Here is a 22,865-nt window from a genome sequence, read left to right on the forward strand (position 1 = left end):
CCCTTGGTTTTTTATTGCCTTCTTTCATTAAAAGGAAATATATATGGTTTGTTTCATGTCACAGTAACAAGTGTCACAATTTTTAATTTTTTGAAATAAAACAAAAATAAAATTTTCAACTATCCTAAATGTTTGGTGAAATATACAGTAGCATGTAGTCTTTCAGATAATTCAATTTTTATCACCCTCTGGTGATTTTTGGAAATCATGTATATTGGCACAAAATTGTTGCAGTAAGCTGAGCCTAACCCATATAAGAGGATAGAAGACACAGTATGTAACCCCCTGCCCACTATGGGAGGTCAGGAACCCCACCCAGTAAAACGGAAGGAAATGGGATAGTAAAACGTGCTAGAATAAGTAAGACACGGGGGAATTAGTTTAAATAGGGAACAGATGTAGATTCCAAGAGCACTATCAGTGTACTTAGTTTGAGATTACCTAAATGTCTCACCCAGACACAAGCACAGGTCCCCACTAAGAGGAACACACTTAAATGTTTACAAATCATGTTTAACAACAAACAATTTTTAAAAAGAACAAAAAAACTTTAATTTTTTCCCCCGTCGGTTGGGTGAAATTGGCTCGAAGAAACCAGTGTTCGATGAAAAAAATTGTTCGAGTTGAGTTCGAGGAAGGAATGGAATGATAATAAAGAATTAGAAGGAAAAAATTCGGGACATTCGATCGAATTCCAGGAAACCGTGTGTTCAACGAAACCGTGCTAGAGTGTATATGTTGCGTTGCTTTGAGAATATAATTTCTTCTTTTTTGTTGCATTTCTATAACAACTATGAGTCGATAACAATTTGGGTTATCAGATTTGTAAATATGTGCAAGTCATGAAGAGGCAAATTATACATCAATTGCTTCCATATGTCAAATTCTAAATTGAATTAAAAAAACAAAAAAACTTATAGCAACAGAATACTTATTTAAAAAATATAAAATAAATAAAATTCCCTTTATTCATCCCATAGAGGAAATTTGTCTCCAGGGTCTATTCCAAGGGAAAACTGGATTAAGCCACGCGTTAGCCGCAGTGCAGCGCCGCAAACTGAACTAGGGCAAGGTGACTTGCTCAAGACCACACAGCGCAGCATCTATTTGATCTCAGTACCGTTCAGGTACATAGCAAACACCGTACCCCTGGTTATAAATGCAGATTGAACCATTTTCACAAAAAACCCCAGATTAATAAGAGCTATGTAACTCGACCTTCATAAAGTTTAGCTCTCATCACTGTTATTGAACTCTATTGTAAAAAGTGAACGAGCAAGGTTTAACCATACAAATACATAATCTATTAAAATGCATCAAGGAAGGCTAAACTATAAAAATACCCAATCGATTCATAATTAACTTGAATGCATTGAGCAAGGTTAAACCAAAAAGAATATCTAATCGATTCATAATTAACTTAATTAAGTGCATTGTTTTTTGTTTTTAAGGGTTATACGGCGCTTGCAACATATTTAGGTTATATCAGCGCCAGTAAAAAGGAAGAAAATGGGATGGTAAAAAGTTCTAGAATTACAATTAAAGCACCCAAGAAAAGATAAGACAAAGGGGAATTGCTTCAAATATGAAACAGATGTAGATTCCAAGAGCACACCATCAAAGTACTTAGTTTGAGATCACCTAAAAGTCTCATCCATACACAAGCACAGGTCTCCACTAAGAGGAATACACTCAAATGTTTACAAATTATATATAACATGTAAATAAAACATAATACAGTTCATGACAGAGAGATGATTTACAAGGAAAAAAATATCATCTCCCAAAACTCTAACTATACACTAGACTGTCTCCCTCCCAGTGTATCCGGCCAGGGCCTGGACAAAACCAAGTAATCTCATTCCAAGACAAAGACAGAAAGCAAGTTGGAAAACAGATACAGGGGGATAGAAGACACAATAAGTACCTCCCTGCCCACTATGGGAGGTTACTCGATTCATAATTAACTTAATTAAGCGCATTGAGCAAGGTTGAACCATAATAATACATTACTTATATGAACAGTGAATTAAGTTGCGTAGAAATCACATAATAATAATATATTGGTCTAATAGCCTTCGTGGCCTGTATACAATGAAAATCTGCTCCATGTGGCAAACTAAAGACATGGAGAGTTGTTATTCGTAAAAATGTATACATCAAATTAAAAAATGAATATTGATCACTTTAAATATAAAATCATACAAATACTTTAAGTACGTACGTAGATAGTTGGGACTAAATTCAGAGTATAAAACATTAACATATTAAGTTAGTTTGTTTTTAAGGATTATCTTTAAAGTGCTTGCGCCACTTTTAGGTCATTTCAGCAAGGAAAAAGATGGGAGAATAAAAAAAAAAAATTAGATTTACAATGAAAGTATCCAAGAAAAAAAAAAGACAAAGGAGGTCTGGTTCAAATAGGGAAAAGAGGAAAATTCCAAGAACAATCTATCAATGTGCTTAGCTTCAGATCACCTTAAGGTGCCATCAAGACACAAAGACAGGATCCCACATGTGTCACTTAAATACTTACAATAATATCATATATTTAAAACATTAAAAAAAGAGATGATAAACAAAAAACTATGTACTCTCCTAAAAGTTAACACTAATAACAGATATGATTTACAAGGGGGAAAAAAAATATCATCTCCCAAAACTATAACTATACAGATGACTGCTTCCCTCCCAGCCAAGGACTATGGCCAGGACCAAGACAAAAGAAATAAACTCATTCCAAACCAAAGGCAGGGAGCAAGTTGGAAAACAGATATAATACAGGGAGAAAGAAGACGCAGCAAATGACTTCGTTACTTACTATGGGACGGCAAAAGACCCAACCCAGTTAATCTAACTCTAATATCATTATTTAGATTTGTCGAGTCTATTTTCATTGATAAGTCTATCTCACGGTTATGCAGGTTGTGAACATTGACCACAAATTAAAAGAAAGTAAAGACTACTGGTAGCATCACCGAGCTGCCCAAAAATGTACACAACTGCCCTTGTGTGCAGTGAGGAGAGCATTGAAGTGGAGCGGGGCGACAATGCTACATCAAGATGGAATGAGGTGAATGGCACAGTTCAAATCAGATTGTAAATGGAAAAATTATTTGGGTAGGTATGTGCTTTGCATTAAAGATCATTATGCATTCAATAACAAGATAAAAATATCACATCTGTGTCAACAAAAAATAAACGATTCAACAAGTTGATTTTTTGTTTCCAATAGTTGCCTCACACAAACAGCAATTGTATAGAAATTTTTATGGAAAACAATAATCAATATTATAGAGCGCCTGTAAATGCACAATTGAATTGCCATTCAGAATGTTACGTTGGATCAACAAATCAATATAGCCCCTATTCACAGAAAATAATAATCATAATAATAATAAATAATAATAATAATAATAATAATAATAATAATAATAAAAATAATAATGACTAAGTCATGCTCAGTGGGCTTCATAGTTACAAGAATCACAGTAAAAATAGCACTGACATACATACACACACACACTCGCACACAGACTCCCTCTCATTTAAAAGTTAAATAGAAGGAAGAGTCCTAAAAATGTGTTTTGGGAAAAAATGTAATGTTGTAATCGTGATTTTAAAACATCTATGCTTGACAATCCACAAATAACCTTGGGAAAAGTCATTTCATATCTGAGGACCAAGTGCTGTAAACGATTTCCAACGTAAAATAAGTAATTTGATTTATTATTGACATGGAGCTTAGCGTTGTCAGATGAAGACCACAGCATTCTACATGGAGAATAAACATTTACAAATTCATTTAGGTAACTGGTAGTAAACTGTTAAGTTATTTAAGGAGATAAGGGTGATTGATATTATTCAACTATTTCTTTTACTGATAACCGATGCAATTAAATATTCATATCTCTTTTATTTTGCGAGTAATTTTGCAGCATTATTTTGAATCGTTTGAAGTCGCAAAATAGTATCTTTAGTTATAGCAGCCAGAAGAGGATTACTATTACCTAATCTTGAAAATGGAAATGTTTCTAGCTTTTAAATTGCATTTTTAATCATGTAGGTATTTATATTGGTAATTTTCTTAACACGTGTGTTTGTTTTAAGGGGTTTTACCGTGCTTGTGACACTATAAGGTCATTTCAGTACCAGTAAAAAGATTGAGGATGTAGAAAAGTTGTAGATATGAAAAGCACCGTTAAAAGCACCGAAGTAAAAAGAAGACAAAGAGGAATGGTTCAAATAGGGAACAGAAGGATCCACAAGCAATCCAGTGGCGTGCTAATTTTGGTATTCCTTGAAAGTCCCATCCAGGCACAAGCAAAGGATTCCGTTGTGAAGGATAAATGTTTACAAAGTACAATATACAATATTTAAAAGTAGTAATTATAATAGAACATTACATTAACAGAGCGATCATTTACAAGGAAATAAAATATCACCTCTCAAAAAAGGTATCATACATTTGACAATCTCCCTCCCAACTACAAGAGATAAGAAAGGAAAAGGGAAAGCATATAGGGGATAGAAGACACAGCAGGTGACCACTCTGCCCGCCATAGGACTTGAGCTTTTATATATAGTGCAATATCCACTAAACGTGCTCAAAGCGTTTTACAAAAAGTCCCTGACTAACAGCAGCAACACATAACATGTAGAACTAGACAAGTCACCTGTTAGGTGTTTTACCACAGCCCCATGGAAAAACTTAATACTGATGTCTTTTTATGTTCAATGCTGCCAAAACGTACTTTTGACACAGATTTCCATATAATATTATACCATATACACACTCACACACATGAAGGCACAAACAAAGGGAATGTATAGACAACACAGTAAATTGTAATCTAACCCACCAAAAAAGAAAGAGATAATAATAAATATATATAGTGAAGATTACTAGTTAAATCTAAAAATAAATTCAGTATCGTTGAGTCGTTGAGCATATCTTTCACAAAAAAAAATTGTAAAACAATTATATCACAATGAAAGCAATCTATAAGAAAAGAAAGAACGATAAGACAACAATAAGGAATTAAAAATACTAACATCAATCAGAATCCTTATACTGATTATCTTTAAACAATTTAAAATCATTTCTTTATTAGGTGGAAATCCACCTTGGGGTCAAGCCAACAAATAGTTTCAAATCAATATAAATTGCATGATTTTTCTCTTAATAAATGGCTTCTATTATGATGAACTATGCTCCTTCTGGGGGTCCTGATAGCTCAGTTGGTAGAGCACTCGCTTCACAATCAAAGGGACTGAGATCGATCCGGGTGCAGTTGAGATTTTTTTCTGACCCCCCTCTCAGCCAGCAGTGATTGGGTAAGTGGGTGTTTTAGATCTGGCAGAAAGTACTTTGCGAAAGATTAGCATCCTATCCAAAGGGTAACAAGCAAATGCTATTGTCCATTTCACGCCATAGTAACTGGGATAAACTCCGGCTCCATGGGTCTAAAGATTCTGAAGGCATTTATGACTCTCTCTCCCCCCCCCCTTCCTCCTCCTCCAAAAAACCCCCCAAAAAACCAAAAAAATCTGAAGCAGAGCGAAGCTCATTTAACAACTCTATTTCAAGGGGTTTTCACTCGTCATTCCGTATGCCTTAAGACCTGAGAAAGAAAATCCCAAATAGAAATAGACTCTGTTCCTCCACATTACCTTCTTGTTGATCTTGTGTGATGTCTTGATCCTGATCTCATGCTCTGATTTACTTCTTTTATCAATGAAGATGATATAGTCACCCTCGGGCATGAGAATACCCTCCATGGGTCTGAGGATCTCAGAAATTCGTGGAGAGTCCCAGGTCAACTTGCCCTTTCCAGCTACGTGTGCATGAAGCTTCTGTTGGTAAACAATGTCTTTCAGAGGTTGGCCTTTTCCGAGGAAGAACAAGGTGGTTTCCCGATGTGTAATTGTATGATGGCGTCTTTTTGACTTAAAGGTATCTTTCCAACTGTCCAAAACGGATGGCAAGTCGGGTGCTGGGGCTAAGCAGGAAAACTTCTGCCTTTCTTCAGTTGGAAAGTTATAAAGGAAAAAATACATGAATGCTTCCAAATGAGGTCTTTCATTTTCTTTCCAGGAATTTTGATAGAATTGTTTGGTCCACATAATGATATCTTTATATCTCAGTTGGTCTGGAATGGGACCATCCAGAAGCAAAACAGTCGCTAGATCCAGCATTGTTTTGAAGTCGCTAAGAGTACCATGTTCGCTCCGTACATTTTTGAGCGCACATGAGTAATAGGTTTTCAATTCATCTATTTTCTGAGCATGTTTTAGATCCAAAGCATCTGACAAAGAGATTGCTTTCTTGTTAAACAACCATCTTGATCTGTATCCACATTCATCCTCTTCACTAAGGTTGGACGGTATTTGGTCACGGTGTTCTCCAAAAAATTCACTCAAATTTGATTTCAAAGTGTCAAGCTTATCCTTGCTTTCATTCTTTGCACTTAAAGGATTGATAGCAATCTCTTGCTTCATTTGTAAATACTTGTCGTCAAGAATGCCTATGACCTTTTTGGAGTTACTCCACAGACCTTTGAGGAAATAATTTTCTTCAGGAGACAGAAATTGAAGCCTCTCATGAGTAAAATCATCTTTGACAAGATAGTTGTGTAATAGTTTCTTTGCCATAGACCTGGAGCTAAAACACCTGCATTTCTGAAATGCTTTCAGAATGAGTTCAATTGATTCAAGTTCACCAAAGTATCCTGGCTCATCACTGTTGAAGTACCCAATCTCACTCAAGGATTGTTCCTTCTGGAAAAGTTTTGTACATTCCATGCATAATGCAATTAGGTCCTTGAATTCACTTTCTGAGAAAAGTGTTTCTCGTGATCCAGTTTTTGCTTGACTTCGCTCCAGTAGCTGAACTTTGAACACTTGTGCATATGTATTCATCAATGAAGAATTGCTTGGCATGAGTCTTGTTGCTTCCTCTGCAAAAATCTCAGCTTCCTCAAACATCTTACAATCAATATAAAATCTCGCAATCTGTTGTGCTGTATATGCATCGTTATTCAGATTGAAAAGTCTTTCCATGATTTCAACCGCTTGATCAGATCCCTCCTTCATCTTCACAGAGAGAATGAGAGGTGAAAATTTGTCTCTTTTCATGTTATCTTCATGTGCTGCACGTTTTTTGATCATGTTTCCCAAAACATTTTGTAGTTTTTTCATTTCTTTACCACACTCGTCAAATATATCCTCTGTCAACAAGAAAAGAACAACCTGACTTTCACTCTCACCGGTCTTGGCTATGATTGCATTTAAAATGTGCTCGGCTGTGAGTTTATTGAAAACTCGCACTGTTTTCCTTGTTTGCTTATCCTTGTCATTTAAGTTGAGCAAGACCTTAAAACTCTGACTCACATTAGCTTCCCAGCTAACTTTGCGACCACCAGCTATATTAAACATTGATCTCAGTTCGGATCCGAGAGACTTAAGAATGACATCAAAGCACGATACATGAATCGGTTTGAAATCCAAGTCAAATGTGTTGATCAGAGATACAAATTTTAAAATCAACTCTTCATTTTGATCATCGATATCTTTCACAAATTCCCTCACTGTTTTCTGAATGAATTCTTTCTCAAAATTAGCTTTCAAAATATTGAAGGAAATCAGAGATTTTGGATTCTCATATCGATTTGTTAAATCTTTGTATCTCGTTTCAAACCAAGAGAGCTCTTCTTTATAGAGAAATTGTTTGAGTGTGACCATTGAAAGCCGCCTTCTGTCAATTGGCACAAACACGGTGCGACAACAGATAAGCAAAACACAGAAAGTTTGACAAGAAACATCACTGCTCCTAAGTTTCTGCTCAATACTAACTCGTATTAGTGCCTCGTCCTCATTATCAATGAGAATTAAGAGAGGATTTGGATTAGCTTTTTCTTTGAAAGAGAAAATCTCTATAAGCTGCTCGACAGTTTCATCTGTAAATCTTTTCATGACACAACATCTGTATCTCTTTCTCAGTGTCCAAAGAATTTCTCTGGCCGACGTGCTACCCCCTGCACCTGGCTCATGAAATAAGTAAACGGGCAAAATTTTGTTGTCATCTTCGTGGCTTCTACCTTCTAAAGCCACGGAAACCAGTTTGAACAACTCATCATGGATTTTCCGTTGACAGACATGTTTGGAGAAAAAGTTGAGCCACTGCACTTGTCCACCTCTGTAGAACTCTTGCTCAACTTGTTTTTGTTGTTCTTTAAAGGTTTCATCATCAGAATAAATGGGATCAAGGGACGACACAATCTCCACTTCATTCCATTCATTCAGTTTTCTTTTTTCCACATTGACAAGAGTTCCAGTAGAGTGTGGTATCTGACATTCAAAAGTAGAGGTATCATTGATACACCATGTTGAAATGCCATTGTTCACTTGCTCCCAAGGCAAACCTATGATGCAACGATGTTTTAGATCCTCTCTGTTTACTCTGTTTCTGTTCTTAAAGGTTTCTCTCCACTTTTCAGCTTCTGACATTTGCTCTGAGAGCAGAATCCATTGGTCAGGTAAATCTGTCAGAATTTCCTCGCATGCTTCCACCAATATATCATTGTGAGCAAACAAACATATAATGATCAACAATCTATTTTGGTGGCATGTTTCTAAATAATGGTTAAATGCCTTTCGGAAAGCAGGTCTTTTTTTCTTGTTCCATTGATAAGCATCCATCTGATCCATATCTTTTAAACCGTTACAAAATACCCAGTGTAGGAAGTGGCTCTCTGTCAATTCAACTTTCAGGCTCTTGATATCTTTTTGACTTCTTTTTTTTTCATCAAAATCATCTAGAGTGACCACTTTGAGAACTTCCTCTTGCTCCTCTAATGCCTTAAAGACTCCTTCAGTAAACCCTCTAGGGTCAAAATCAAACACAACCTCTGGCTCTAGGTTTTGAATAAAATGCAGATTTTTTACATCAATGGATGAATGATCCAGAGTGCTGAGAAGAAGCATTTTATAAATATCATCCTCCATCTTATGTGAACCCCCTGTCAAATGATTACGTAATCGAGAAAGAGAAGCAGGTCGTTGATGAGGATGCAGTTTCTCATATTCATCTTGTCCCCTCTGCTGTAATGTTGCAGAAGGTACTTTTACATTAGAGCAACTTTCCTCAGGGGACAACAGCTTGGGTTCTCCTGATTCTGAAATCTTGAAGATAGGGGATACTGTTTGGAATGTCTCTAGCGCATCTGGAATATCTTTTGCATTGATCTTGATGTATTCATCCTCTTTCAAGGCATTTGTAGGAACCACATCAAACTCAATAACGTGATGTCTGCCTGACGGCAGTGGTGTAAATTTGTTGTCTTTGAATACAGGTACATATTGTACATTTCTCAGAGCATTTTTTATTAAATGTTCTTGACTTGAAAAAAATAATGACATAATACGGTTATCCAGGTCACCAAGAGATAAACCAATACCTTCAATCTGTCCCTTTTGTCTTCTGTCAGTTTCATCAGGGGCTATTCCAAAGTAGATAGTCCCATTCTGTCTCTCATTCATACAAGCTGCTGCAAAAATAGCAGTACGGATTACAATATATTTCTTGATTTCATCATCTGGTACGTCCCCCGGCAGATGGAAGTTTCTGATAGGAGATAATTTTGTCCCTCTTGTTTGGATTTTGGTGTCCACAAAACTTCCTTGAATGTAACAATCATTTGCCTTGACTTCAGTATCAAAAGCACGGAAACGTTCAAATTTCTTTTCTTTCCCTATTTTTATTTTATGTTCATCAATGATGGTTTTTATTTTACGTCTTTGGCCAAATGTTGATGAGGGCATTACAGAATGCAAATCCTTTTCAGTCATTCCAAGCAAAATTTCTCCATTTATGTCTTGATTCTCCATTTCCAACAAGGAATCTGATGACATGTTTTCATTCTCAAGAGCTTTTTTTAAGAAGCTTAAAACCATAGCTGCAGATAAGGTTGAAAGATTTATATCTGAAATGGAAGAACGAAATCACTAGTAAATTCATTTGTTTATGAGGTTACAATAATATATCTTAATACATTTTTAGGTTACACGGATAATTAAAAAAGTACCATGATTTTTATCTTTATTTTGAATACCCACACCTGAAGTAATTCAGTCTGAGTTAGCCGATTCATTGGAAAAAAAAGAGATCTCAGAACTTGGAAAAAAGAAGAAGATATGAAAGTTTTAAAAATGACAAATTCAGAGTTTATCAGTGATGCAAATGCAAACTATGACTACAGTGGGACTTTGATATTAGGTGTCTCTGCAATCAAGAAACCAGGCAAAACGGGGGCAAAACCCTAGTGAATCAAATTGTTAAAAAATAATTTTCCACTGCTAACATGGACAAATTTTGACAATTTTTTTGCAACTTTTCCCTTTTCTCTGCATGAAAATATCATTCGACATTTAGAAGAAGAAGCAGGAAGAGGAGGATGAGAAGAAAGAGGAGGAGCAGGAGGAGGAGAAAGAGGTGGTGGTAGTGGTTGGTGATTGATGAGGAGGAGGAAGAGAAGAAGAATGAAGATGATAATGATATCAAAGAGGAGGGTGGGGGAAAAAGGAAAAGGATGTGATGAAGAAGACAGGATGGAGGAGGAGAAATTTACATAAATTGATAAAATAAAGTTTTAAAATTATCATCATTATCATTCACAAAATTCAAAGCTTCACTCTTTTTTTAAATACAAACAAATCAAGTTGCTAAAATAGCAGCAGGATAGTCTTAGCTCTGTCATAATGAAACAAAATGCAAGTGTCTGCCTAGATATGAACCTACAACGCTTCAATCTAAACATTTGTGACAATCTGACATGCTACTGATTATCTGTCATAATTATCAATATTCCCAAACTTATTACAAGTGGTGTTATCACTGTCATTGCTACAGCTGTTATGATAACAACTTATCAGTATTACACTTGAATTATTATTGACTAAACAGATAAACAATCTAAGTGATTACCAAATCAGAAAAGACAACCGTGGACAAAATAAGAATTTTTGAGCTAAAAAAAAGTCTTATCTGACGCCACAAGACGCGGCTATGTGGTCTAGTGGTATGACACTCACTTGCGATAGTGGATATTGAGCTATATAAAAGCTCAATTATAAAATAAAAGAATATGTTTGCATCGGGCAGAGGTGCAACTGCATATTTTAAGTCAGCCATGATGCAACCATGTAAGTTGGAATTTAATCAATTGATTGATTCATAATAATATTTTGTGAAAGTGATATTCAGAACTGGAGAAAAAAAACCCAGTGAAAACAGGACCAGTCCTTGGTGTTGACCTCCAGCTGTTTAGGAAAGGTGCACTGGGGAACATTTCAAAATTGGAGCAACTTGCCTTCAGCTTGACGTGTCCTGCCACAAACAGAGTGGATGCAGGGCAGAGTTGAGCCTTTATGATAGTATTAAGCTGCTTAACCATGTTCAACATTATGACAATAACCATAAAAATGCATAACAAGGTGCCACGACTAAGGAGTTTATATTGTTTCAAACCTGTAAATGCTGGAAAACAAAATAATTGGAGCTTTTTTAAAATTCAAATTTGCTTTTTACACCAGATTTGCTTTTCTTTTTTTTTTTTAAGATCAGCAGAACGATCGACAAAATCTGATACTTTGAAATTTAGGCAAAACAAATTTAAGATTTTAAAGAAAATGTCAGAGGTGAATCTGAAAATCAATAGTCAACCATGAAAATTTGAACAAAAGTCCTTTTCCATACACAGCATTTTCACTCATCGCAATATGACAAATATTAAGTATTTAATGGGGAAAACTAGCGAGTAGGACTTTTGTTTTGCACCGGGCTAATAATAGCACAAACATTCATTGACACGATGTGGAGAGTTACTCTCATTATCTCTTCTCACAGGCTCAACTCGCATGTACAATAAAGCTGGCAAATCAACAATGTTTCGCAAGAGCGGATGGATGAGCGTAGGGGAAAAGGGTGGCCACATTAAATATCAATAGCACAGTCGGAATGAAATATTTGCCTGATTTTTTTTTTCTTTTGAACTTTTTACTTTCTTTTTTTTTCACTCTCCAAGGAATTGAAGAGGGGTTGATAGATCAATTATTGACCAATACTGGTGAGTTGGTAATTCTGATTATGATCAGGAGGACTCACAGGTCTGTTGTCTGTAAATCAATTATACTAAATTTTAACTTTGTCAGTCTGTTTATTTGGAAAGAAAATTTACCTTCATTGGCTGAAGATGTTTGGGTTGATGATCGTCTTTCATCTTTGTCATCAATCTTTGCCAGGTTTTTAAAACTGAAAAAATATAGTCAAAGAAAATGACATCTATTTTTTTTTGTTGGATCCTATGATACACTTTTAAAGTTCCTTACAAGAGCGAATGTGTAAAATATTTACATTATCCACAAGCTTAGCTGGACAGGTTCATTATTTCATGTTTTAAACATTGAAGATGTTCCAGTTCTTGGTAAATTCAATTTAACATATCAAAATAAACGTTTTCAAGGGAGCTTTTTGGGACATTCACCCAAAAAATATTTTAATACGACTAATTTATTTTGAAAAGCTATGGAATAAAATCATGTTCATCATTTCCGTTGGGTTGAAGAAATGAGAAATAAACCAGTGACGATTTACTATTAAAATTGTAATAGTTATAACTTGTTGTCAAAAAAGAGTGAACAAAGTATCAATGTCTTCCTTACTTTTAAAAAAAAATCCTTTACAAACTATTTCTGCAATTCTTTTGGTACTGGACTGAGAGTTTTTAAAAAACCTTTTTCAAACTATTTCTGCACTTATTTGGTACTGGACGGACTGATTAAAAAAAAATCCTTTACAAATTATTTCTGCAATTCTTTTAGTATTTTACTGACAGTTAAAAAAAAACCCAACTTTTTACAAACTATTTCTACAATTCTATTAGGACTGGACTGGCAGTTATTTTTAAAAACGTTTACAAACTATTTCTGCAATTCTTTTAGTACTGGACTGACAGTTTTTTTTAAAACCTTTTACAAACTATTTCTGCTATACTTTTAGAACTGGACTGACAGTTTTTTTTAACCTTTTTTCAAACTATTTCTGCTATACTTTTAGAACTGGACTGACAGTTTTTTTAAACCTTTTACAAACTATTTCTGCAATTCTTTTAGTACTGGACTGACAGTTTAAAAAACAAAAACAACTATTATTCAATCATTCAACCAGGAGAAACGGATGAAAACGAAATCTTTCCATAGTAAAAAAACATAGAATTGGAGCATTTCTGTAGAAAATGTTACAAAAATGACCTTATGACATAGATATGTATATAATTCTCTATAAGACATAACTTTTTGGCAGTGTTTTGCTTCCAGGAAAATCTCAAACGATGATGCAGGTTATTGAAATTTTATGAATTAATTTGTTAAAATGAAAAAAAAGGGTACTTCTTATACACTAGTTAGGCGTGTTGACCAACGCTCTAAAGTAAAGGGTGCATCTTATATAACCTGGAGTATAAGATGCACCCTTTACTTTAGAGCCAATGGTTTATTGGTCAACACGCCTTAACTAGTGTATAAGAAGTATCCTTTTTTTCGTATATATAAATTTCCTCAGAGCTTGAATCTGATGCCCACTCTAAACTGTGAATAAAAAACATTACTTTGCAAAAACATGTAATGAATCTTATCAAAGGATACAAAATATCTTTTTTCTTTTTCAAAAAATCTGTTTTCTCCTGAACTTCTATCCCAGCGAATAAATCACAGATAAAGTCTATGAGTTCCTTGTCTGACCATGGCGTGTCTCCAAACACATTGTTGGTTTCGAGACCAGTCCGCATTTGTAAGAGAGAAGTTGTACGGTCTTGTTCATTTTTGAAATGAACATTCAAAAAGTGACGAACATTCTCTGAATGATGTGACGGATCGACTGAAAAGAACCAAAAAATAAATATATAGATAAAGAAAATAATAAATAATATCTTACACTGAAATAATTGGTCAGACCTTCATTATGGCAATGCTTGCAAATTTAATTTAACCTACTTGAAAAATTGTTTTTTTGATACTTAAATCTATACATACTAATGGAGAACCTGAGATATTTGCGGGGAAATAAAGGCTATTACAAACAGGCACTTATTTATTTTAATTACTCTACTATTCTATAAATTAACATAGATCAACAATCACAATTGGTTCCGTAATAAAGTCTGTAGGTGTGCACAATTGAATCTGGCAACACATCTGATAAATGACAAATCATTATGACCTAGCAAATCATATAAATAAGCATTTGAGTGAGGTTATAAAATTATTTTCAAGTTATAAAAGGTTTGCAAGTTACTCATATATCCATCTGTAAAAAAAAGTTTTGTTATTTTTAACCAGTAGTTCTGTTTGTTGGCGAAAATTTAATATTGCCTGGTGTGGAGCAATTCTGACCCCCAACCCCAATTTTTTTTTAGAGAACAGATAAGTTGACAGTCAAAATGGTTATATCTCTAGTAAAATGTCGCTAAGAGAAAATCAAAACAATTTTTTAAAAAGGCCTTCATCTAAAATCAATTTTCCAATCATTGAAGAGGGTAGCGATCATTTGTAATCTGATGGAAGACCAACCCACAGCCGCAAAATCTCAATGTCCAAAACAATGCATAACTGTTGGTGATAATCTAATCGGTTGCTTAGATTGATAAAAGCTGTTCTTGTCTTTGTAATGATAAATCTCATTTCTCTGCCATCCATCTAGTATTTAAGTGACACGTTTATGTTTTTGTTTTTTGTTTTTAACGGTTTTACAGTGCTTGCAACACATTTAGGTCAAATCAGCGACAGTAAAAAAGAAGAAAATTGGATAGTAAAAACATTCTACATGTACAATTAAAAGGACGAGAAAAAGTAAGAAAAAGGGGTATGGTTCAAATAGGGAACAGATGTAGATTCCAAGAGAACACTATCAGTGTACTTAGTTTGAGATCACCTAAAAGTCTCATCCAGACGCCAGCACAAGATCCCGTTGAGAGGAATACACTCAAACGTTTACAAATCATATGTTAGAAATGAAAAAAATAACAGTACATAAAAGAGAGATAATTTACAAGGAAAAAATTATCATCTCCCAAACCTGTAAGTATACATTCGACTGTTTCCCTCCCAGCAAAGGCCTCTGATCAGGTTGGGACAAAACCAAGTAATCTCATTCCAAGACGACAGAAAGCAATTGGAAAACAGATACAGGGGAAATAGAAAACACTGCAAGTACCTCCCTGCCCACAATGGGAGGTCGGGAACCCCACCCAGTGTTTATGTTTTTATTCTTTTTGTTATTGACTGAAGATTAATGTAATGTGTTTGGTATTTTGTTCTCTTTTGAAGCTGTAATATATATTTTTGTTTATTACTTTTCAAAGGTCAAGGTCTTAGTTATTCCAACATAAAGAAGCTTATATTAAAATGTCTGTTAAACTCCTCCACTACTAAAATGTGTTAAGGCATAATGTTCCAAGTCTTTGTATCTCAGCAGTGCCGGATTATTCTCAGTAGTTTGAAAATAATGGTACTTGAGTTTTTTCCTTTAATTCTTAAGTAATTTAAGCTCTTTGAGTCAAATGTTTTGGTAACAGCACCGTAAAAGATTTCATCATTATGGGTTGTAACTCAAATTATTATCTGAAAAAAAAAGGATATAAAAGGGTCTTAAAAAGGTCTTAATTTTTTTAAAATGTGTTAACTTACCCCAGGCGTTTACTAAGGGATCTGAATCAACTTCTGTTTCATCAATGATATCAGCAATTTTATTGGTAAAGTCAAAATCACATTCTCTCAGCCCTTCCAGAAAATATCTGAAATTCAAATGATAAAATTCCACAAATATAGGAGTTTTAAGGACTTGCGACATTTATATAACATTTCAGTGCCAGAAAACTGAAGATGAGATGGTAAAAAAATATATATCATAGATTCTTAAGTTTGCCTGTGCTTATTTGAATGCAAAAAAAAAAAGAAAACATGAGCCAAAAGGGACAAAAGAAGATCCCTGGGGTAATAGATCTGAGAACCTGACCTGAAAATCCTTGAATATTCAAATAGTTAATGAAGAATGATCCTTCGTCGTTGGAGAAGACATTGTAAAGATTAACTCACATTCGTGATCACTACATTTCTAAAGGATCACAATCTATTCGTCATGCTTTTGAATTATTTTCACTGCTTTATTGGATTTATTTCAATTTCAAAAAAAATATATTTCACACCTATTTCTATTCTACCTGTGTTCCCCCTTTTTTTACACATCAAATTTTATGGGTTGTTTGATATTCCACTCAATTTGGCTCTCCTTAGAAACCCAGCGAATTCTTCGCTTTCTTTACATTCCAAGATTTTTCTACAAAGAGGACTACCAAATATTTCTCTGTCGTCGATTTGTTTTTTGTTTTTTTGTTTTTTTCATTTATGTTTTCGTTGTTTTTTTTGTTGTTGACTGAAGAAGGGTTTTGAGCCTAAACATTCCATTTCTGGTATTTTGCTCTTTTTTAAAGCTATTAGATTCATTTTTGTTTATTACTTTTTACAGTCCACAGCTTCAAGCAGCTTAGTATTATCACATTAAAACGTAAAACACTTACTTGTAAGCATTTTTGACTTGAGGTAATTTCTTCAATGCCTTGAGAAGATGTTCAACTTTCTCCTCAGAGGGAATGACCTTAATTTCATCCATATAGCCTGGTTTCAAGACACCCTTCTGGAGAAGAAAGATGACAAAAATACTGGAGTATTCGCCAATTTAGAGCGTTATATCAAAACAATACAATCAAAAATAAATTCTAAAATGTGCACATTCATAGTCATAGTCCATAGGACACATTCATCTTTGACAAACCACAAATTTCCCCTATGGGAGGAATAAAGGGAATTTATTATCTATCATATATTTATTTATTATTATTTATTAAAATATTTTTGTTGACATAAGTTTTTTCAAGAAAATAGGTACATGGGCTCATTCCAATTTTTGATGTCAACAAAGCAAAAATCCTTACACTTACAGGAATACAAATGAAACATGATTTAAAATTAGAGTCATTTGTCAATTATTCGGCATTCGTATAAAATCTCTGATCCAGATCATAATCGGGCCAGTTCTTGTCATAATAACAATAATAATAATAACAATAATAATAATAATGATAACATTAATACATGACCTTTAGAGTGTGTCTGTGTATGGGGGTGTGGGTTGGAGGGGAGGGGGGGGAAGACAATAGCAATTGCAGTATTACAGGCTACTTTCCTAAGGATCTAATAGAACCAGATACAGTGGAACCTCCCGATAACGACATGCCACGGGACCGAGTTTTTATGTCGTTATCCGGAGGTGTCGTTATTTAGAGGTTTCTAAGATGGCGGACAAAGTGGGCGTGGTAAGGCCCGCGGGACCAGGTTTTATTAACATTGACAAAACAAACAAAACATTGTAGTGTATTCCTCTTAGAGGGTTCTTGTGCGTGTGTCTGTGTATGAGACTTTTAGGTGATCTGAATTGAGTACACTGATCGTGTGCTCCTGGAATCTACATCTGTTCCCTATTTAAACCATTCCCCTTTGTCTTACTTTTTCTTATGTCATTTCAATTGTAAATATAGAATGTTTTTTACTATCCAATTTTCTTCCTCTTTACTGGCACTGATATGACATAGATGTGTCACAGGCGCTGTAAAACCCTTTAAAACAAACAAAATTCCTCCTCCTCCTCCCACAAATACACTACTACTACTAATACTACTACTGCTACTACTACTACTACTATACTACTACTATTATTATTATTATTATTACTACTACTTCTACTACTACTACTACTACTACTACTACTACTACTACTACTACTACTACTACTACTACTACTACTACTACTACTACTACTACTACTACTACTACTACTACTATCACCACATAATATCACATTTTCCAAGATTTTGTGTTTACTTGCTTACACTTACATTTATACCTTGGTTTTTATTAATGCATATCAGCCAAGATTCGTCAAAAAAAGCTGCGTTCTCATTGGTTCAAGCAGGAATCGTTTTTATAAACTTTTGAGTACTCATACTCGGTATTTTTAGTATCAGATATCTACTAAAACTGCCGAAAATCGCCAAAATGATGTCGTTATTCGGAGGTTTTATCAAAAAGTGCGTCGTTATTTGGAGGTTATTTTTACTGATCTTAAATAGAAAAAAAATCCGGACCACGGGTCAATGTCGTTATCAGGAGGTTGTTGTTATTCGGAGGTGTCGTAATCGGGAGGTTCCACTGTACTCAATCACTGCTGGGTGGACAGGGTGGTTAGAAAAAAAATCCTGACTGCATTGGGACCAATCAGTCCCTGTGCATGTGAACGAGTGCTCTACCAAGTGAGCTACCATTGGCCACCATTGGGTGTCGATATTATGATATTAACTCTTTCAGCGCCATTGGCCGCACTTATGGCCAAAGCAGAATCTGTTCTACTGGGCAATAGCCGCACAGTGCTACCGGTCTTGAAAGGCAAAAATTATAATAATGTCAATCAAATCCTACTTTCTATAAAAGTACTATAAATTGAAGTAATGGTATTATTTCTTTGATCACAACATTCAATTGGCCCTAGGGGGGTATTTTAATTGAGATTTTGTGCCAAATTCGAATGTCGCTTTGTCTTAGCTTGTCATCATGCTGCCTCAATCAGGTGTCAGTCATTTTGTGATGGAAATACGAATATAACCTCAGCGCTGAAAGAGTTAATATTATCACATAGCCACATCCTGTATTACACTTTCTCTGATTGTGTTCCTTATTGCTTTAAAGTAAAAAGAGAGAAACAATTAAAAAATTTGTCTAGGATGTGATTAGCATGGTTGGTATGTTATATCAATACCTCTATCAAAAATGGTACAAGTAAATATTCTACATCCAACTCTCTCTGTAGGAAAGATATGTTTTTTCGAAGCTTTTCCCACTGTGTGGCATTCATGGTTCTGGAGAAAAAAAACAAAATAATGGTAAAATCAATAAATAAGGAAACTAAACTAAAAGAAAATAATGTAAGCTTTTTTACTCGAGATCCTTTGTCCTGTGTTAATTTCAAAGTCCAGAGATTGGAAATTGATCAGAGAATGTTTTTGTTTTGTTTGTTTTTAAGGGTTTTACGGCGCTTGCAACACATTGAGGTCATATCAGCGCCAGTAGAAAGGAAGAAAATGGGACAGAATTGGGTTATCAGACCTGCAAATAAGTGAACATCAGTATTTTACAATAACATTTATGTGTTGACCAGATAAATGATGATGAAAAATGTATTTTATATTTCATATGTGACAACAGAAGCAAGGACATCTCTCTTTCTCTTTGTTAATAAGGAGAGACCCTTAAACATAACAGACATGATTATTCTTTAGTACTTCAGCACTGCAGCATCCCAATAAAATAAGTGAAAGTCAAAGTGAAAACTTTATTCCTGATCAAAGCATATATATGTTCTACCTCCATAGCATACAAGATAATGTCTAGTTTGATGTCTACTGCTCAAGGTGTATGATGGGCAGGGTCAAAAATGCCATGACGGTGGTCGATAGGGGGCAAAACATGCTTCATGCCTGTTTGTATATATGGGAGAATAAGAGTAGTGTAGGGAAAAAGTAAGCCATGATTATTTATGGTCAATTCTATAATTCCATATACTGGATGCCCACCATATCAACTCTCATACGAATCCCTGTCACTCATATAATTTTATTTACAGTAGTAGTACGGCTACATCTCCGCACTGGCAGTCTTCAGCCAGTCATTAAATTCGTCACCGCAGTTGAGGACAGCCTCAAAACATTCCCCTCATCTCATCACAGTGCAATGCAGGATTATGTGTTCTGCTGTCTCTGGCATTCCCTGACAGTGGGGACAGCCGGCTGGCTCATTCAGACCCTATTGATGCATGTTTGCAGCAGTCCTGCAGTGGCCTATCAGTAGTAGGTTTGATGTGACCTATTGTTTTCGATTGCTATACCATAAGCCCGGCATAAGTTCTGTAGGGTCTTTGATTACCCCATCTCCCTTGGCATGGTATTTGTCCAATATTCCCTCCAGGCTTCCCTAATATTGAAGTTTTAAAGTTCTGAAAAATAGCAGGGCTTTCTGGATTTGAGTCCTGATGTTCTGGGAACTTCATTTATGATGGTTTTTAAAGGGATAATTAGGGTTAAGGTCTTTCAGTTTGTGGTCTAATTTTTGGGTTGCTTCTGCTTACCTGATTTCTGGTAGTGCGATTGCGCTTTTAGTTGGGAGCCAAAGTGTTGGTGTTGATTTGAGGTGTCCTGTTATTATGCGCATGGATTCTCTCGGAGTTTGATGTTGAGAATTTTCATGTGGAGGCTTCTTGCCCAAACAGGGGCACAGTATTCTCCAACGCTATAGCAGAGTGCTTATGCTGATGTTCTTGGAACTTGTGTTGCTCCCCAGGTGGTCTCCACTAATTTTCTAAGCAGACAGTTTCTTTTTGCAATTTTGTTTGTTGTTCCTTCAATGTTTGTTTGTAGTTAAGCTGTCTGTTGAGGGTGATACCAAGGTATTTTGGATTTCTGTCCACTGGCAGGATATTACTGTCAACCAAAATGTTAAGGTTTTTGGTGGCTTGTCTGTTGTTCAAAAATAAAATGTAGTTTATGCAGATTTTGTGTTACTCATCTTCAAATACCATTGGCCGAAATATTCCTTTAGCTTTGATGTTTCCTCACTGAATGTTTTTGTATTTCTTCCCAGTGTTTTGATAGATGGGCCAATACCCAGTCGTCTGCATAGCCCAGTTAAAGTGATTGGTTGGCAGGCATATCACTGATGTAGATATTGAACAGTGCGGGTGCAATGACTGATCCTTGAGGTACACCGTTCTTTATCGTTCTTGTTTTACTTTTCTCCCCTCCTAGCATACCATGGAATTTTCTAGGTCCAATCATGCTTGAAAGGAGTTTGAGAGTTTTCTTGCACAGGATTATTCTGGCCAATTTCAATATTAATCCTCCAGTCCAGACTTATCATAGGCCACAGAGAGATTGATTAGGATGGCACCAGTCTTCAGTTTCTTTTCAAATCGCGATTCTATAAAGAACTTGTTCAGTTGTTCCTCTTTGTGGTCTAAAACCCGTCCGCTGCTCTGGTATCCATTTGTCTATATAAGGGGTGATTCTTGTAAGTAGGACTCTTTCTAGTAATTTGTACAGGCAACATAATAGTGATATTGGTCTGTTGCTGGTTTGCCTAGTTTCAGGATGGCAATGATTTTTGCATGTTTCCATATTTGTGGACATTTACCCTTGTTCATGATATCTGTAAAGGTGTCTGCCGACCAGTCAATTGCTTGAGGTCCAAAGTGGGTGAGCATATCTGGATAGATCCCATCTTCATCTATACCTGTAGCTCTCCTATTTTTAATTTTCTTCAGCGCTTCTTTCATTTCATTTGGTTAAAATGGCATTGACAGGAATAGGAATTGAGGAGGTTGTGATTTCAATATACGCTGGTATTCTTATCTGGCAACTGCATTCTCAAAGTTGAAGTTTGCTATGTGCTTTTCTCTTTGTTTTATTGCTTTGGCTATCTGTGATGTACTGCGTAAACTTCCTAGTGGAGTATTACACGCTGGGGGTCCAGGTAATAATAAAGAGTTATTTTGTTATAGAAGAATTTCACAAGAATTTCAATAGTAAAATGAAACGGTATTTATCTTTGTCAAGATAACAACAAAAAATCAACTGGATAACAACACGTAACAACTGATAATACAAAAATACTTTGATTCTAGCACTACTACTACTGCTACACTACTACTTCCACAAGAACAACGGTACTACCGCAAACTCGGGGACCCAAATAATTTTGGGGGTTGGAAGGGGGGGGGGAACTTTTAAAAAAAAAAGTCTTGTAGGGGGATTGGGAGGGGAGAGACTTAAAAAAAAAAAGTTTCCCCCTCCCAAACCCCCAAAATTATTTTTTAAAAAAAGTTTCCCCCTCCCAAAACCCCAAAATTATTCGGGTCCCCGAGTTTGCTGTAGTACCACAACAACTACTCTACTCAGGGACGGCTGGTAATAATGGGCAGGGTGGGCAAATACCAGCCTGTTTTTTCAAGTTATATGCTGTATTACCAGGTCCGAAATAATCAAATCTAAATTAGATAATTTCAAAAGTTACAACTTAAAATTGATACTTTGTACTGAAATCAATTTGTGTGTATTTTTGATAGATTACGAATCACCATGCATCCCGTAATACATAAACCAGATACGCTCCTGTTATTTTTATACCCCCCCCCCCCCCCCCCCCAACCACTCCACTCCACTCCGCCCACATCGTCATCTCATCGTCACGTCGCCTGACGGTGATTTTGCTGTCTGGCCTCTCTAGTACTAGGTCGGGCTAATTCAAATGAGCCCACCTTATTAACCAGTGTACACTAAATAGAGATTTTGGCAAACGAACTTTTTCTTATTTATTGCCTTACTTGTGCTGGAAGGTTCCAGTATTGAATTAAATTTATTAATTTACTAATATTATATCCATTTAGTATTAGTTTGTGTTGTTTTAATATATTTGTTTATCCATTTAAATTATTTCTTTTTTTTTTTTCCCTCGTTTTCTTTAGTGTTTCTCAAAACTCATTTATTTAAATTGTTTTCTTATTTGTTTGTTGTTGTTGTTGTTGTTTTTTGTTGTTGTTTTTTGTTTTGTTTTTTAACAAATTAATTTGTTAATTCTTTTTTTTTTTTATTATTCTTAAAGTAATTACCGCTGTATTTTTATTGCCAGACTAAATATTTTTGCAAAACAAT

The 22,865-nt window shown here is 35.2% G+C and overlaps 2 protein-coding genes across 3 annotated transcripts in view; one reads left to right on the forward strand and one right to left on the reverse strand.

Moving 5' to 3' along the window:
* Positions 1-5,339: 5,339 nt before the first annotated feature.
* LOC144967915 (sterile alpha motif domain-containing protein 9-like) overlaps positions 5,340-22,865 on the reverse strand; it is a 20,114-nt gene continuing 2,588 nt past the window's right edge. For both annotated transcript variants that reach the window (XM_078905682.1, XM_078905683.1), the window contains exons 2-7: positions 18,923-19,022; positions 16,632-16,747; positions 15,742-15,848; positions 13,702-13,933; positions 12,237-12,310; positions 5,340-9,983 (exon numbers count right to left, since the gene is read on the reverse strand). In XM_078905682.1, the coding sequence (XP_078761808.1) occupies positions 5,581-9,983; positions 12,237-12,310; positions 13,702-13,933; positions 15,742-15,848; positions 16,632-16,747; positions 18,923-19,018 (5,028 nt within the window). In that variant the 5' untranslated portion in view covers positions 19,019-19,022 and the 3' untranslated portion in view covers positions 5,340-5,580. The remainder of the gene's footprint in view (positions 9,984-12,236; positions 12,311-13,701; positions 13,934-15,741; positions 15,849-16,631; positions 16,748-18,922; positions 19,023-22,865) is intronic.
* The window catches only part of LOC144967918 (innexin unc-9-like), a 51,981-nt gene continuing 40,125 nt past the window's right edge, over positions 11,010-22,865 (forward strand). The window contains exon 1 of the mRNA XM_078905689.1: positions 11,010-11,202. The gene's annotated coding sequence lies outside the window, so the exon portion shown is untranslated. The remainder of the gene's footprint in view (positions 11,203-22,865) is intronic.

This window comes from Berghia stephanieae, chromosome 3, assembly GCF_034508935.2.
Source record: "Berghia stephanieae isolate SIO BIC M18660-M18661 chromosome 3, UCSD_Bste_1.3, whole genome shotgun sequence".
NCBI classification, from domain to species: domain Eukaryota; kingdom Metazoa; phylum Mollusca; class Gastropoda; order Nudibranchia; family Aeolidiidae; genus Berghia; species Berghia stephanieae.